The 15,474-nt window shown below is 46.7% G+C and overlaps 2 protein-coding genes across 2 annotated transcripts in view; both read right to left on the bottom strand.

Annotated features, from left to right (window-relative positions):
- Positions 1-15,474, bottom strand: part of LOC149429876 (uncharacterized) — a 210,306-nt gene that overhangs the window by 103,628 nt on the left and 91,204 nt on the right. The gene's annotated exons all lie outside the window — the stretch shown is intronic.
- The window catches only part of LOC149429880 (uncharacterized), a 34,809-nt gene continuing 25,324 nt past the window's right edge, over positions 5,990-15,474 (bottom strand). The window contains exon 2 of the mRNA XM_089666337.1: positions 5,990-7,714. Within this exon, the coding sequence (XP_089522463.1) occupies positions 6,284-7,714 (1,431 nt within the window). The 3' untranslated portion in view covers positions 5,990-6,283. The remainder of the gene's footprint in view (positions 7,715-15,474) is intronic.

Raw genomic sequence — 15,474 nt, 5'->3', positions numbered from 1 at the left:
TTGCAGATTCAGTCTTCCCAGCCTGGTGCAGGTCTACAATTTTGTTTCTGGTGTCCTTCGACAGCTCTTTGGTCTTCACCATAGTGGAGTTTGGAGTGTGACTGTTTGAGGTTGTGGACAGGTGTCTTTTATACTGATAACAAGTTCAAACAGGTGCCATTGATACAGGTAATGAGTGCAGGACAGAGGAGCCTCTTAAAGAAGAAGGTACAGGTCTGTGAGAGCCAGAAATCTTGCTTGTTTGTAGGTGACCAAATACTTATTTTCCACCATAATTTGCAAATCAATTCTTTCCAAATCAGCCAATGTGATTGTCTGGATTTGTTTTCTCATTTTGTCTCTCATAGTTGAGGTCTACCTATGATGCCAATTACAGGCCTCTCTCATCTTTTTAAGTGGGAGAACTTGCACAATTGGTGGCTGACTAAATACTTTTTTGCTCCACTGTACACTTCTTCTCATTTACACCAGTTGGGCTCCAACAAGTGCGTAGAAGACTCCATATCGCTCTTAAAGGGACGCTGGCTATTTTGGGTAAAGAGCTCTTTCTACTTCAGGTTTAATCCTTGCCATTGGCTCTTCAGGGCCTGCAGTGAGCTAGTTTACCTGTTGATAGGTTTTTTTGTTGCTCACTGGAGACTGAAAAGCCACCTCAGGTTGGAGGTATTGGATTACTTCTGAAAGCAGGCCTGCTAACACTGACTGAGATTCTACTGTGAATGCAGTTTCTTTACTTATAGTTGACACGAGTGACAGCTGTTTTTGCATATGCCAATATATTCTGTGTTGTTGGACCATGACGTTTGATATAAATTTCATATCTGTTTAATCTATGTGTGTCTACTTCCTGGTATTACAGTGTCTGCCACGAATTAGGTGTACCAGAGGGGCTGAGGGTGTTCTTAGAGTTGAGGCACAGAACAGTGAAGCAACAATCACCAAGCGGGTCCCTCGGGGGTAGCGCTACATATGTATGTTAAACTACTATACAGGATGCTAGGTATGGGATTACACAAGATATATGTTTCCCCATTATTTGGGATATGGTCTTAATAAATGGGGGTCACTTGAATGCAGTTTTTGAGTATTCAAGGGTTCTCACCCATACAGGCTGATGGTTACCTGGGCAGTTTGGTTGGAGAAGAGAGGACTGACTTACTGTGCTCTCAGGATGGGTAAGTCCTCATTTGAGACCCAGAATTTGGAGGCCTTTTGGGTGGGAATAAGTCACAAACCCTGATTACAGGGACTTTGGTCCTGAAGGAGTTCCACCTGCAGAAGAGGCCTAAAGAACAGGAAGCCATCATCAAGAGTCTGTGAAGTGCGTAGCAGGACACACTAGAGAGTGGGCTGCATATGACTGACTCTTTATAGCAACTAGAAACCTCCTGTCAGGGATCCCACCGCCGTGCAACGGCGATGGATCCCCTCGGACCGTGGCGGTGTGAGTGCGCATGCGTGGGACCGTGCGGGCGCACATGCACAGTAGCATACACATCACCGCAAGGCGGGCTATTTAAACCTGCAATACAGTGTAATCAATGCCTTCTGGTCTATAATGTCCTGCACTCCAAAACATGATTCTGTTGCCTGTATCTGATCTGACCCTGACTAAGAGGGTCATCACCTGCACCGACCCCGGCTATCCCTGACTATCCACTTGCCTGCTCCCTTGTACTTGATTTGCTCATTTGATCTTGGCCCAGCTTGTCTGACTCTGCTGCACCCATGGTCCTGCACCTAGCCTGCATACTTACCTGCTGCTGCACCCACGGTCCTGCACTGTCGCTCCAGGAGCCATGGCGAGCCCTGCAGTGATGATGTTGCCCCCTGAACCTAGAGTACCTACACCTGAAAGATTTTCTGGCAAGCGCCAAAAATTCAGGGCCTTCTGCAACGCTTGTGAACTCTATTTTGCGTTGCAACCCTGCACCTTTTCCTTAGAGGCAACCAAGGTGGGGTTTGTGATCTCACTCCTCCAGGGTGAACCACAAGCATAGGCCAATCATTTGCTGGAGAAGGAAGATGCCAAACTGTCTTACTTAAATCGGTTCTTTGAGGCTATGGTGCAGCTCTATGATGATCCCCAGCGATCTGCGACAGCAGAAGCTGCACTACACTCTCTTCAGCAGGGTCGCAGGGCAGCTGAAGACTATGTAACAGAAATCTGGCGTTGGAGCACCAATACCAATTGGAAAAATGCTGCCCTACGATACCAGTTCCGCGTAGGCCTAGCCGAACCCCTGAAAGATGAGCTAGCTCGAGTCGGAGTACCCAACACATTGGAAGAGCTTATTAATCTGGCTATCCAAATTGACCGCCGTCTTAGGGAACGAAAGTTGGAAAGATCCGCAGACCAAGTTTGTCCCATGTGGATGCTATCCAGGGCACCACCTCCAATGAGTATGGCACCAACCAGCCCTGCTACACCCAATTCTGATGAATCTGAACCCATGCAAATAGGGTTACTACAAACCTCTCACCCCAGAGGAACATCAACGCCGCCAACAGGGCAACCTATGCCTCTATTGTGGAGAACCGGGCCATTATGTACGGAACTGCCCTGCAAAATTACATAAGTCCCTGACCACCCTGCCTTCTAAACTACCAACCATCAACCCTGCTCATCTTACCATTTCCATCTCATTCCAGCTTTCAGGAAGAACTCTGCCAGTACCCGCTATCATCGATTCTGGGGCCTGCAGTTGCTTTACCGATGCAACTTTCGCTCAGCAACACCAGATGCCCTTAAAAGCCAAAACTCAGAGACTGACAGTATATCTGGCCAACAGATCAAACATTAAGTCTGGGGCAGTCACACAGGAAACGATCCCACTTCCTGTGATAATATCTCCATCTGGTCACAAGGAACTACTATGCCTGGATGTTATTGCATCACCACTGTTTCCAGTCATCTTGGGAATCCCATGGTTGCAGGCCCACAACCCCAGTGTAAATTGGGTATCTGGTGAAGTGGACTTTCAATTGGCCTACTGCCATGAGCACTGCTTGCCCCAAGGTCCTGCTCCATCCGGGCCCGTTATGCATGGAAAATGATACAGAAGTAGGCCAAATGGATCCGGCAGCATACCATGACTTTCTGGACATCTTCAGTAAACATGGTGCAGACCGCCTTCCACCTCACAGGCCCTACGACTGCCCCATCGAACTCCTACCTGGAGCTGAGATTCCCTTTGGTTGGATCTTCCCACTGTCAGAGCGTGAGTTGGAGGCATTAACCATTAGCCGCCCGGCCAATGGCCGTTTGGCGGCTTCAAAAGTGTTGCTGCATTCCGGGTGCACGCCATCTGGCGTGCTCCCGCACAAGCGCAGTTTGCGCTAATGCAGAGCGGCGCAGCAGCGCGATCTGTCACCGGCCGTGTACCTCGGACACGGCCAATGAAAGATCCGAGTACCGGCTCCCGTTGCTGGTACCATGTGACCTGCTGTGACCAATCACAGCAGGTCACAGTTGTATACAATGGATGGCTTCATTCATGCCATCCATTGTATACTAGTGCCTAGCTGTGAATGGTCACAGCTAATCACATGCACATGTCATGTGATTAGCTGTGACCAAATCACAGCTAAGCACAAAAAAAAAAAAAGCTGAATGAATCGATTTCATTCTGGTAAATGCTTGCTTATAGCAAAGTAATTCTTTGCTATAAGCAAATTGTGTAAAAAAAAAAAAAAAAATACTGATCACTTCCCCAAAGTAGTACAATGTTACTATGGTAACATTGTACTACTTTGGTCATAGTAAAATATGAAAAAAAATCTTTAAAAAAATTAAAAAAAATGTAATAAAAAATTAAAAATAAAAAAATTTAAAAAAAATATATATATTTTTTTTTTCATACTGTCACCAGTCAGTGTCCCTGATCACCGCCATGCCAGTTATATGGTGACGCTGTACTGCACTGGTGACAGTATGTAAAAAAAAAATAGTGAAAATAATTTTTTAAATTTTTTCATTTTCCGAAAAATTATGACAAAAAAAATACAACTTCAAAAAACTCGCCATTCCTCTTATGAAGTACGTCGGACTGTCTACTCTGCAAAAAGGGGTCATTTGGGGATATCTGTACTGTTCTGACATTTGGGGGATATCTGTACTGTCCTGACATTTGGGGGATATCTGTACTGTCCTGACATTCTTGGACCTCAAGAAATTAGATTGGCTGTCAGTACTTCAGGATTGATCAATTTTCAGATCTATACCATAGTTTGTGAACTCTGTAACTTTCCTACAAACTAAATAATACATCCTAATTTGGGTTATTTAAACCAAAGACATGTAGCAGAATACATCTCGGCCTAAATTTATGAAGAACAATTATTTATTTGTAAACTTTTATAACAGAAACAAAGAAAAACTTGTTTTTTTTCAAAATTTTTGGTCCTTTTTTGTTAATTTAGCAAAAAATAAAAACCTCAGCGGTGATTAAATACCGCCAAAAGAAATCTCTAGTTGAGTGAAGAAAATGATAAAATTTTAGTTTGGGTACAATGTTGTATGACCGCGCAATTGTCATTCAAAGTGTGAGAGCGCTGAAACCTGAAAAATGGCCTGGGCAGGAAGGGGGAAAATTGCCCAGTATTGAAATGGTTAAAGGACTACATTGAAGATAATTTCAAAAAGGGGTTCATCCACCCCTCCATCTTACCAGCAGGGGCAGGGATCTTCTTTGTTGAAAAAAAAGATCACTCCCTCCGTCCATGTGTGGACTACCGCAAATTAAATAACATCACTGTGAAGAATAGATATACTCTGCCACTAGTCCCAGAGGCTCAGATCCGCAACCATATTTACTAAACTAGATCTAAGAGGGGCCTACAATCTTGTAGGGATCAGAGAAGGAGATGAGTGGAAGACAGCCTTCCGTACCAGGTTTGGGCACTACGAATATTTAGTTATGCCCTTTGGACTGTGCAATGCCCCTGCAACCTTCCAGCACCTAGTGAATGACATCTTCAGGGACTTTTTAGACATCTTTGTGATTGTTTATCTTGATGACCAGAACTTTTCTGCATCCATCGAGCTTCACCAGGGTCATATGCAGAAAGTCCTTGGTCGCCTCCGACTACATGGACTTTATGTAAAACCAGAGAAATGTGAGTTGCAGTGCCATTATTCCAGTTTCCGGGTAGTTACCATCCCCCATTATTATCACTGTCCCAGCCCTTTCCATCTGTGCGAGGAGCTGAGTCTCCACCTCCTCATTAACACTGGGAGGCCTATAACAAACTCCAATGATGACCTTTGTAGTACCGCCCCCCATGTGCAGTTCCACCCATAATCCTTCAGCCTCATCACACTCTCCATCAACTAGGTCCTCTTTCACACTCGCTCTGAGATCACTTCTCACATAGAGACAGACACCACCACCTTTCCTATTTCCCCCGTCTCTCTGAAAGAGAACCTAGCCAGGAATATGAATGGCCCAGTCATGTGAGGAATGAAGCCAAGATTCAGCAATACCAATTCAATCCTAGTTCTCTTCATGCACCAAACCTTCCAACTCACCTATTGTGCTGGGCACACTTCTGGCATTGGGGAACAAACACTTAAATTCACTGACACCTTGTTCATTCACCGACACCTTGTTCATTCACTGACATCTTGTTCATTCACTGACACCTTGTTCATTCACCGACACCTTGTTCACACAGATTTTGTGTATTTTTTATTTTCATACAAATGGTACCAATTCTACTGGTTGTTTGTAACATGGGAACATTCTTATCATCTGCCATAGCCCTCCCCCCATCTTTCCCCATTGCACCCCCCAATAAGGACTGACCCCTGTCTGATCTGTCTACCCCGTTATAATTGAATTCACCCTTCCCCCTCCATCCTAGTTTATATACTCCTCCAGCCTTCCCATAAACCCCTCCCCCAGCACAGCAGACCCCCTTCCATTTAGGAGCAAACCATCTCTAGTATATAGGCTGCACCCCAATGAGAAGTCAGCCCAGTGCTCTAGGTCAGGACTCCATTTTTATTCTCCTGCTATCAATGGCCAACCCGGTCCCACACTTCATCCATGTCTTTGGTGACCTCTGATCTCCTTAAGAACTCTCTTCCATGATGAAGATCAGCCATGGAGTATATCTGAGGTGTATATCAGTATTGTGCTTCTTCCCCACATTAGAGCTGGGATGTCCAGCAACATTCATCTAGAAGACATTTCCCGCACTCAAGGCACTAATACACCTCCAGGGTTGTGTGGGACCCCTGATGTACAGGAAGACAGGACTTCAGTGAAGAATATTTCCCTCACTCAGGACAGGAAAGTGGCTTCTCCCCCGTGTGAGATCTCTGATGTCTGTGAAGATTGGACTTCTGTGAAAAACATTTCCCGCACTCAGGACAGGAATACGGCTTTTCCCCTGTGTGATATCTCTGATGTGTGTGAAGACTGGACTTGTCTGAAAAACATTTCTCGCACTCAGGACACGAATACGGCTTCTCCCCTGTGTGAGATCTCTGATGTGTGTAAAGATTGGACTTCTGTGAAAAACATTTCCCGCACTCAGGACAGGAATACGGCTTCTCCCCTGTGTGAGATCTCTGATGTGTGTGAAGACTAGACTTGTCTGAAAAACATTTCCCGCACTCAGAACAGGGATACGGCTTCTCCCCTGTGTGAGATCTCTGATGTGAGTAAAGATTGGATGTCACTGAAAAACATTTCCTGCACTCAGGACAGGAATACGGCTTCTCCCCTGTGTGAGATCTCTGATGTGTGTGAAGACTAGACTTGTCTGAAAAACATTTCCCGCACTCAGGACAGGAATACGGCTTCTCCCCTGTGTGAGATCTCTGATGTGAGTAAAGATTGGACTTCTTTGAAAAACATTTCCCGCACTCAGGACAGGAATACGGCTTCTCCCCTGTGTGAGATCTTTGATGTGTGTAAAGACTGGACTTCTGTGAAAAACATTTTCCACACTCAGGACAGGAATACGGCTTCTCCCCCGTGTGAGATCTTTGATGTGTGTAAAGACTGGACTTCTGTGAAAAACATTTCCCACACTCAGGACAGGAATACAGTTTCTCCCCTGTGTGAGATCTCTGATGTGTGTAAAGGTTAGACTTGTCTGAAAAACATTTCCCACACTCGGAACAGTGATACGGCTGCACCATTGTGTGCAATCTCTGATGTATGGAAAGATGGGACTCCATTGAAAAACACTTCCCGCACTCAAGACAAGAATATGGCTGCTCCCCCGTATGATGAGAGCTCTGATGTGTGTGAAGACTGGTCTTGTCTGAAAAACATTTCCCACACTCGGAACAGGGATATGGCTGCTCCCCCGTGTGAGATCTCTTATGTGTGTAAAGATAGCACTTTGTTGAAAAACATTTCCCGCACTCAGGACAGGAATACGGCTTCTCCCCCTTGTGAGATCTCTGATGTTTGTGCAGACTGGACTTCTTTGAAAAACATTTCCCGCACTCAGGACAGGAATACTTCTCCCCAGTGTGAGATCTGTGATGTGTGTACAGATGCGACTTCTGTGAAAAACATTTCCCACACTCAGGACAGGAATACAGCTTCTCCCCCGTGTGAGTTCTCTGATGTCTGTCAAGCCTCTCCTTCAGTGAAAAACATTTCCCGCACTCAGGACAGGAATACGGTTTTTCCCCTGTGTGAGATCTCTGATGTTTGTAAAGACTGGACTTATATAAAAAACATTTCCCGCACTCAGAACAGGAATGTGGCTTCTCTCCTGTGTGAGATCTTTTATGCACATTAAGCTCTGATTTACGCAGGAAACCCTTCTCACACTCCGTACAGTAGAACCTCTTCCCTGTTGGAAGGCCGGCCCGGTCCTGCACAGTCTGAGGTTCCTCAGGATACGAGGAATACGATGGTCCATCTACACTGGGGGGTACCGGATGGACATTGGAGGGAGCCGGGTTTTCTCCTGGACTATACTGTGTGATGTCCTCATCTTCTACTTTCCAGTCTGGAGACAAAGTGAGACAATCCTCGGAGGTTTTCCTCATCTCCCGGCCATGGACTAAAATACAAACACAAAGAGGATTACTAAACAGGAGCTGATTGGTTCCCCCAAAACAGGACTGGCTGAGCCCCACCAGAGGTCAGAGAGTGAGGATGGTGGGAGAACAACCACGTCCAGCTGGGAGGAAATGGGTGTAACAAAAGAGAATCCATATTATGTGTATATATAGCAGTGGGGGGAGGGGGAGAGCAGAAGTCAGGACTATGTAATGTACAACATAGAGTATATAGTGCAGGGGTCAGGAGTATGTAATGTACAATATAGAGTATATAGTGCAGGGGTCAGGAGTATGTAATGTACAACATAGAGTATATAGTGCAAGGGTCAGGAGTATGTAATGTACAACATAGAGTATATAGTGCAGGGGTCAGGAGTATGTAATGTACAACATAGAGTATATAGTGCAGGGGTCAGTACTCATAATATTGGTATTCAGTAATCAGTGGAAGCTTAAATGTTTCCTGTAGACAAGTTGCAGAGATCCCACACCGCTGCCTCCCATCTCCTGAGACTGCACTCAGTGACTTGGGTCTGAGACTATACAGACATATCCCTCCACCCGGCACAGCCAGCAGACATCAGAACAAGGAACCCTGGGAGAAATGTTCTGTCAGAGATCTTACTGACCCGGGCATGGGGCAGAATACCCAAATCACATGTCCCAGGTGCCTAGGTCAAGTAATGCTGCCAGCTGAACCCCATAATCTCCATAAATCCAGTCTAGATACATAAATTGTGTCTGCAGCACAGAGAAGGAAGATTATCCGAGAGAAATCCAGGAATACAGGACGGGGAACACAGCTCAGGAAAGTGACCAGGGGATTACAGGCTGATATCACCCAGTCCCCGCCCTACTCTGGACCAATCAGTGAGCAGTATGGGTGGAGGAATGGATTTAGTGTTCATGACCCACCTGTGCTGATCTCTGTAGGAGTGTCCTCCTCTATAAATGTCCCCGTTATTCCATCCTCCTCCATAGACTGCTGATCATCCCTCACATACGCCTCTTCTTCTTCTGATTTCACCTCAAATTCTATATCGATTGGATCTCCACTCTAAATCAAGGAAATGAGAGAAAATATCATCTGTATGATGTAAGATTTATGATTGTGACATCACACACAAAATCCACACATTGTCTCCCTTCACAGAAGCAGATCACATGTGATATGTCGGTACATTTCCCCTAAATACCGCATGCCATCCTGAAACTGTCCATTTCCTATCCCGTGTTGCGGTATTGACCACAAACACTGAACACGCTCAGTAAATACCGCATGAACAGGCATTACATTCACAGAAGGGAATAAAGAATGAAATGCATGCGGTCATTAATTAGTGGTGGAGACATGCGGCATTCAGGAAATGTGTACTGCTTGGTACAGAGTGGGCGGCCGCTGGCATCCTTAACAACCAGTAAACAACATGGTTGTTAGGGAGCGAGCGGCCGCTGCGTCCTAACCAACCTATAAATCTAAAAAAAAGAATTACCGGCAACAAAATATTAAGAAAATGGGGTAGGGTCCCCCCTCGGGTCTGGTATGGATTTTGAGCATGCTGCCGGCAGGTCAGGAAAGGGGGGCCAAGCAAGAGACCCCCCCTCCTGAAACATACCAGGCCACGTGCCCTTAACATGGAGTGGATGCTCTGGGGAAGGGGGGGCTTTGCTCCCTCAGAGCACATTTTCCATGTTGATGGGGACAAGGAACTCTTCCCCACAACCCAGGCTAGTGGCTGTGGGGGTTTGCAGGCAGAGGACTTACAAAATGTAACAAGGGGGCCCTCAGATCCCTCACCCCATGTGAATGAGTATGGGGTACATGGTAGCCCTAATTATTCACCCCAAAAAAAGTATTCTGTTAAATAGACAGCAGGCACTTTTTGACAAATCCTTTATTAAAAAAGCAAAACTAAAGCAAAATGTCCCCCCGGTGTAGATCCATCATCAATCACGATGCTCGCTGTCACCGCTGACTCGGAAAGAAAAGCTCCGCTCCCAATGAAGACTCCCCTTTGTCTGACAGCTCTGCTTCCTCCTGCCACTAAATATACTAAGGGACGGTGCCACTTGGTGACGTCACTGACCAGGGCATGATGTATTGGTGACGTCACAAGAGGGGAAGGCCACCCAGTGATGTCACAGGGTAGTAGCGCTCCTTAGTCTACTTAGAAGTGGGAGGCGGCGGAACTGTCAGACAGCAGGAGGGGAGCTTTGTTTTTTCTTTGAGTCAGCGATGACAGCGAGTATCGTGATTGGATCATCGATGGATCTACATCAGGGGGATATTTTTCTTTTTTTGTCAAAAATAACTTCCAGTGTTTTTTTAAACTACATTTTTTTTGGTGAATGAATAGGGGTACTATGTACACTATACTCATTCACATTGTGGGGGGGCCGGGATCTGGGGGCCTCCTTGTTAAAGGTGGCTTCCAGATTCCAATAAGCCCCCCACCCACAGCCCCCCACAACCACTGGCCAGGGTTGTGGGGAAGGGACCCTTGTCCCCATTGACATGGAGACAAGGTGTTTTTGGGGGGGCAGGGTGCCCCTGACCTGAAGCACCCACCCCATGTTGAGGATATGTGGCCTGGTATTGTTCAGGAGGAAGGTGGGCACTCTCTAAGGGTCTGGTGTTGATTTTGGAGGGGAACCCATGCCTTTATTTTTATTATTTTGGCTTCGGGGTTCCCCTCAAAATCCATACCAGACCTGTCACAGCTGTCAGCAGGGAACTTGGCGGCCGTCTTGTTTACTGGTTGTTGGGGACACTGGCGGCTGCCCTCTCCTTAACAACAAGCTATTTATAAGTGTTGCTAAGGACACCAGTGGAAAATTACTAGCAGGCTTCACTACTAAACAACAGCATGCAGCATCTTACTACATACTCGGATACGGGAAGATACCGCTTTGTGATTGGAGCCCATAGTCTCTACAAGTCCATGTTCTAGATTCTCCATTCCACCAACCTTGCAATGGTGGGGGACGGTGTGACCTTCCTGTGTGGAATCCCGGGAATACAAAGGACGGGGACATCTCTCTGGTGGGTTCCTGGTATTAGGTGGCTCCATCATATCCTTGTGTCCTTCTGAAAACTCCTCCATCACTCCATACTCCTCATCCTCCTCTTTATACTCTTCTTTAACATCAATATTATCATCCCCGAGGATTCCACTCTGAATATATAATAAAACATTCATTGTAACAAACATGCTGTGTATAAATCACAACTACCAATAATTGTCATCATCTACCTGATGATGGTGAGGGATGGTGTGACCTTCCTGTGTGGAATCCCGGGAATACAGAGGACGGGGACATCTCTCTGGTGGGTTCCTGTAGCTGGATGACTCCACCATGGTGTCCTGGTACAGATCTTTGTGTTCTTTTAGAGACTCTGAGTCCTCCATCACCCCATCCTCATCATCCTCCTTTTTTATCTCTTCTTTAACCTCAACTTTAGGATCTCTCAGGTTTCCACTCTGAATATATAATAAAAATGACATCAATGGTAACAATGCAGATAATGTACAGATCCTAATGATACTATCAGTGATTGTTCCTCATCTACCTGATGATGGTGAGGGATGGTGTGACCTTCCTGTGTGGAATCCCGGGAATACAGAGGACGGGGACATCTCTCTGGTGGGTTCCCATGACTGGATCCATCTGTAGGAAACACACACACTGACTGAATCCATTGTTTCTATGTGTTTATCAGATGATGGGGGATCTAGGTGGATCCTCCGTACTGCTCTCTCCTTTACAATAAAGTCTCCTCTTACCCGGTGATGTGAGGGGCGGCTGATTGTCCATCATGACGTCCTTGTAGAGATCCTTGTGTCCTTCTAAATACTCCCACTCCTCCATGGAGAAATAGACAGTGACACCCTGACACCTTATAGGAACCTGACACACACAATGATACAGTCACCATCCAGACACATCCCTTGTCTGTTACTGGAGAATGTCCCAGAATTCCCGGCACCGCTCACCTCTCCTGTCAGCAGCTCAGTGATCTCTCTGGTGACTTCTAGAATCTTCTTCTTCTTTCTCTCTTCTATCAGGGAGGGAGGTGGAGGCAATGTGATGTCATATGATCTCCAGACTTCACAGGAGGAAAACTCTACATCTGAACACAGATAGTAACATCAAATGATATTCCCAGAATCCTCCTCACCTCTCCATTCAGGTCTGTGTTCTGGTGAAGCTCCACTCCAGTCTGAGGTATAATGAATTCTGACATCATTACATAAAATGAAGGATCAACAGTTCTGCTTTGGCTGTGAGGATGTAAAGTGTCTGCCCACATCCTAAGAGCACCGGAAAAAAAAGAAAAAAGAGCTGGATGGAGGGACATTGGGAGGGGGAACTGTGAGGTCAGTGTGATGTCATAGGATTCTCTGACTGGATGGAGGACATTGGGAGGAGCTGTGAGGTCACTGTGATGTCATAGGATTCTCTGACTCTGGATGGAGGGACATTGGGAGGAGGAGCTGTGAGGTCAGTGCGATGTCATAGGATTCTCTGACTCTGGATGGAGGGATATTGGGAGGAGGAGCTGTGAGGTCAGTGCGATGTCACAGGATTCTCTGACTCTGGATGGAGGACATTGGGAGGAGCTGTGAGGTCAGTGTGATGTCATAGGACTCTCTGACTCTGGATGGACATTGGGAGGAGGAGCTGTGAGGTCAGTTTGATGTTATAGGACTCTGACTCTGGTTGGAAGGACATTGGGAGGAGGAGCTTTGGGGGGGCGCTCTGTGAGGGTTCTGTACATTGCTCCCAGGTGCATCCCACCTCTTTAAACATGAAAGATGACCTTTCTCTTTGGGCTTTGCCAGGACACATCATATTTCTCAGATCTCCATGTACTCCGGAGACTTTACTGATCATTATTATTATACAGGATTTATGGCACCAACAGTTTGCTCAGCGCTTTACAATATAACAGGAGACAATACAGCAACAATACAGTTCAATACAAGAGGGTTAGGAGGGCCCTGCTCCCAGGAGCTTACAATCTAAGAGGGAGGGGCTAGTGGTACAAAAGGTAGCAACTATGGGGGATGGACTGGTAGGAGTAGATTACATTATTAGCTGAAGGCAGGATAGGCTTCACTGAAGAGAGAGGATTTCAGAGATTGCCTAAAAGTGAGCAAAGTAGGCGATAGTCTGATAAAATGGGGTAGAGAGTTCCAGAGGATGGGGGAAGCTCTGGAGAAGTCCTGGAGATGAGCATGGGAGGAGAAGACAAGGAATCTAGAGATCAGGAGGTCTTGCGAGGAGCGGAGAGGACGGTTTGGGTGATATTTAGAGACAAGATCGGTGATGTAATTTGGGGCGGAGTTATAAATGGTTTTATATGTTATTGTTAGTGTTTTGAATTTAATTCGTTGGGCAACGGGAAGCCAGTGGAGGGATTGGCAGAGAGGGGTGGAGAACACTGAGTGGAGGCCAGTGGAGGGATTGGCAGAGAGGGGTGGAGGACACTGAATGGAGGCCAGTGGAGGGATTGGCAGAGAGGGGTGGAGGACATTGAATGGAGGCCAGTGGAGGGATTGGCAGAGAGGGATGGAGGACACTGAATGGAGGCCAGTGGAGGGATTGGCAGAGAGGGGTGGAGGACACTGAGTGGAGGCCAGTGGAGGGATTGGCAGAGAGGGGTGGAGGACACTGAATGGAGGCCAGTGGAGGGATTGGCAGAGAGGGTTGGAGGACATTGAATGGAGGCCAGTGGAGGGATTGGCAGAGAGGGGTGGAGGATACTGAGTGGAGGCCAGTGGAGAGATTGGCAGAGAGGGGTGGGAGGACACTGAGTGGATGCCAGTGGAGGGATTGGCAGAGAGGGGTGGTTGATATGGAATGGTTAGTAAGGTGAATGAGTCTGGCAGCAGCATTCATGATAGACTGAAGAGGGGATAGCCTGCGATGAGGTCAGCCAAGGGAGTGAATAGGTTGCTTAGTGGTTTCCGAGGTTACAAATTGCCGTATCTTGGAGATGTTGCGGAGGTGAAGTCTACAAGATTTGGACAGTGATTGGATTTGGGACTGAAAGGACAGATCGGAGTCTAGGATTACACCTAGTACCCTGGCATGAGGGGAGGAACTGATGGTTGTATTATTGATCTTGATGGAGAAGTCGGGGGAGGGGACACGGGCTGGAGGGAATACTAAGAGCTGAGTTTTGGAAAGATTGAGTTTGAGGAAGTGGAGTGACATCCATGCCGATATGTCACTTAGTAGGTTAGTAATGCGAGAGGAGACTGAAGGGGTGAGGTGAGGGGTAGAAAGATAGATTTGTGCATCATCAGCATAGAGATGGTACTTATAGCCTTAGTTTATCAAGTGACCAAGGGAGGAGGTGTAGATGGAGAAGAGAAGGGGTCCAAGGACAGAACCTTGAGAGACCCCTATAGAAAGAGGGAGTAGAGAGGAGGAGACAGGATTATAGGTAACACTGAAGGAGTGCTGCGATAGGTAGGAGGAGAACCAGGAGAGGGCAGAGTCTCGGAGGCCAAGAGAGTGCAGTTTTTTGAGGAGGAGGGGATGGTCAATGATATCAAAAGCCACAGAAAGGTCAGGTAGTAAGAGTATGGAGTAGTGGCCATTAGTTGGGATTAGTATGGAGTAGTGGTCATTGGATGTAATGAGTATGGAGTAGTGGTCATTAGATGGGATGAGTATGGAGTAGTGGCCATTGGTTAGGGTGAAAATGGAGAAGTGGCCATTGGTTGGGATGAGTACGGAGTAGTGGCCATTGTTTGGGATGAGTATGGAGTAGCGGCCATTGGTTGGGATGAGTACGGAGTAGTGGCCATTGGTTGGGATGAGTACGGAGTAGTGGCCATTGGTTGGGATTAGTATGGAGTAGTGGCCATTGGTTGGGATGAGTATGGAGTAGTGACCATTGGTTGGGATGAGTATGGAGTAGTGGCCATTGGTTGGGATTAGTATGGAGTAGTGGCCATTGGTTTTAGCAGTTAGTAGATCATTCGTGAGTTTTAGTAGGGCAGTTTCAGTGGAGTGTAGTGAGTGAAAGCCAGACTGTAAAGGGTCAAGAAGGTTGTTGTCGGTGAGGTGGGAGCTCAGGCCATTGTAGACTAAGCATTCTAGGAGTTTAGAGGTAAATGGCAGCAGGGGGATGGGTCTTAGGTTGTTCAGGTTGGTGGGGGCCAGGGAGGGCTTTTTAAGTATGGGAGTGATGTGCGCATGCTTTAGAGGGGAGGGGAAGGCACCAGTAGAGAGGGAAAGATTGAAGACGTGAGTGAGGGAGCATAGGATGGAAGAAGAGGGTGACCGTAGTAATTGTGAGGGGACAGGATCCAGGGGGCAGGTAGTGAGATGGGCTTCTGAGAAAACCTTAGTGACCTCTTCGGTAGTAGCGAGGTCATAAGAGGAAAGTGTTGAGGGAGGTTTAGTATAAGGAATGCTAAGTG

This window comes from Staurois parvus, unplaced genomic scaffold (genome assembly GCF_062004578.1).
Source record: "Staurois parvus isolate SC_StPar_1 unplaced genomic scaffold, SC_StPar_1.0 ptg002686l, whole genome shotgun sequence".
In the NCBI taxonomy this organism is placed as follows: Eukaryota; Metazoa; Chordata; class Amphibia; order Anura; family Ranidae; genus Staurois; species Staurois parvus.
Note: the sequence above shows the minus strand (reverse complement) of the source record. Positions and strands in the feature narration are given on the sequence as shown.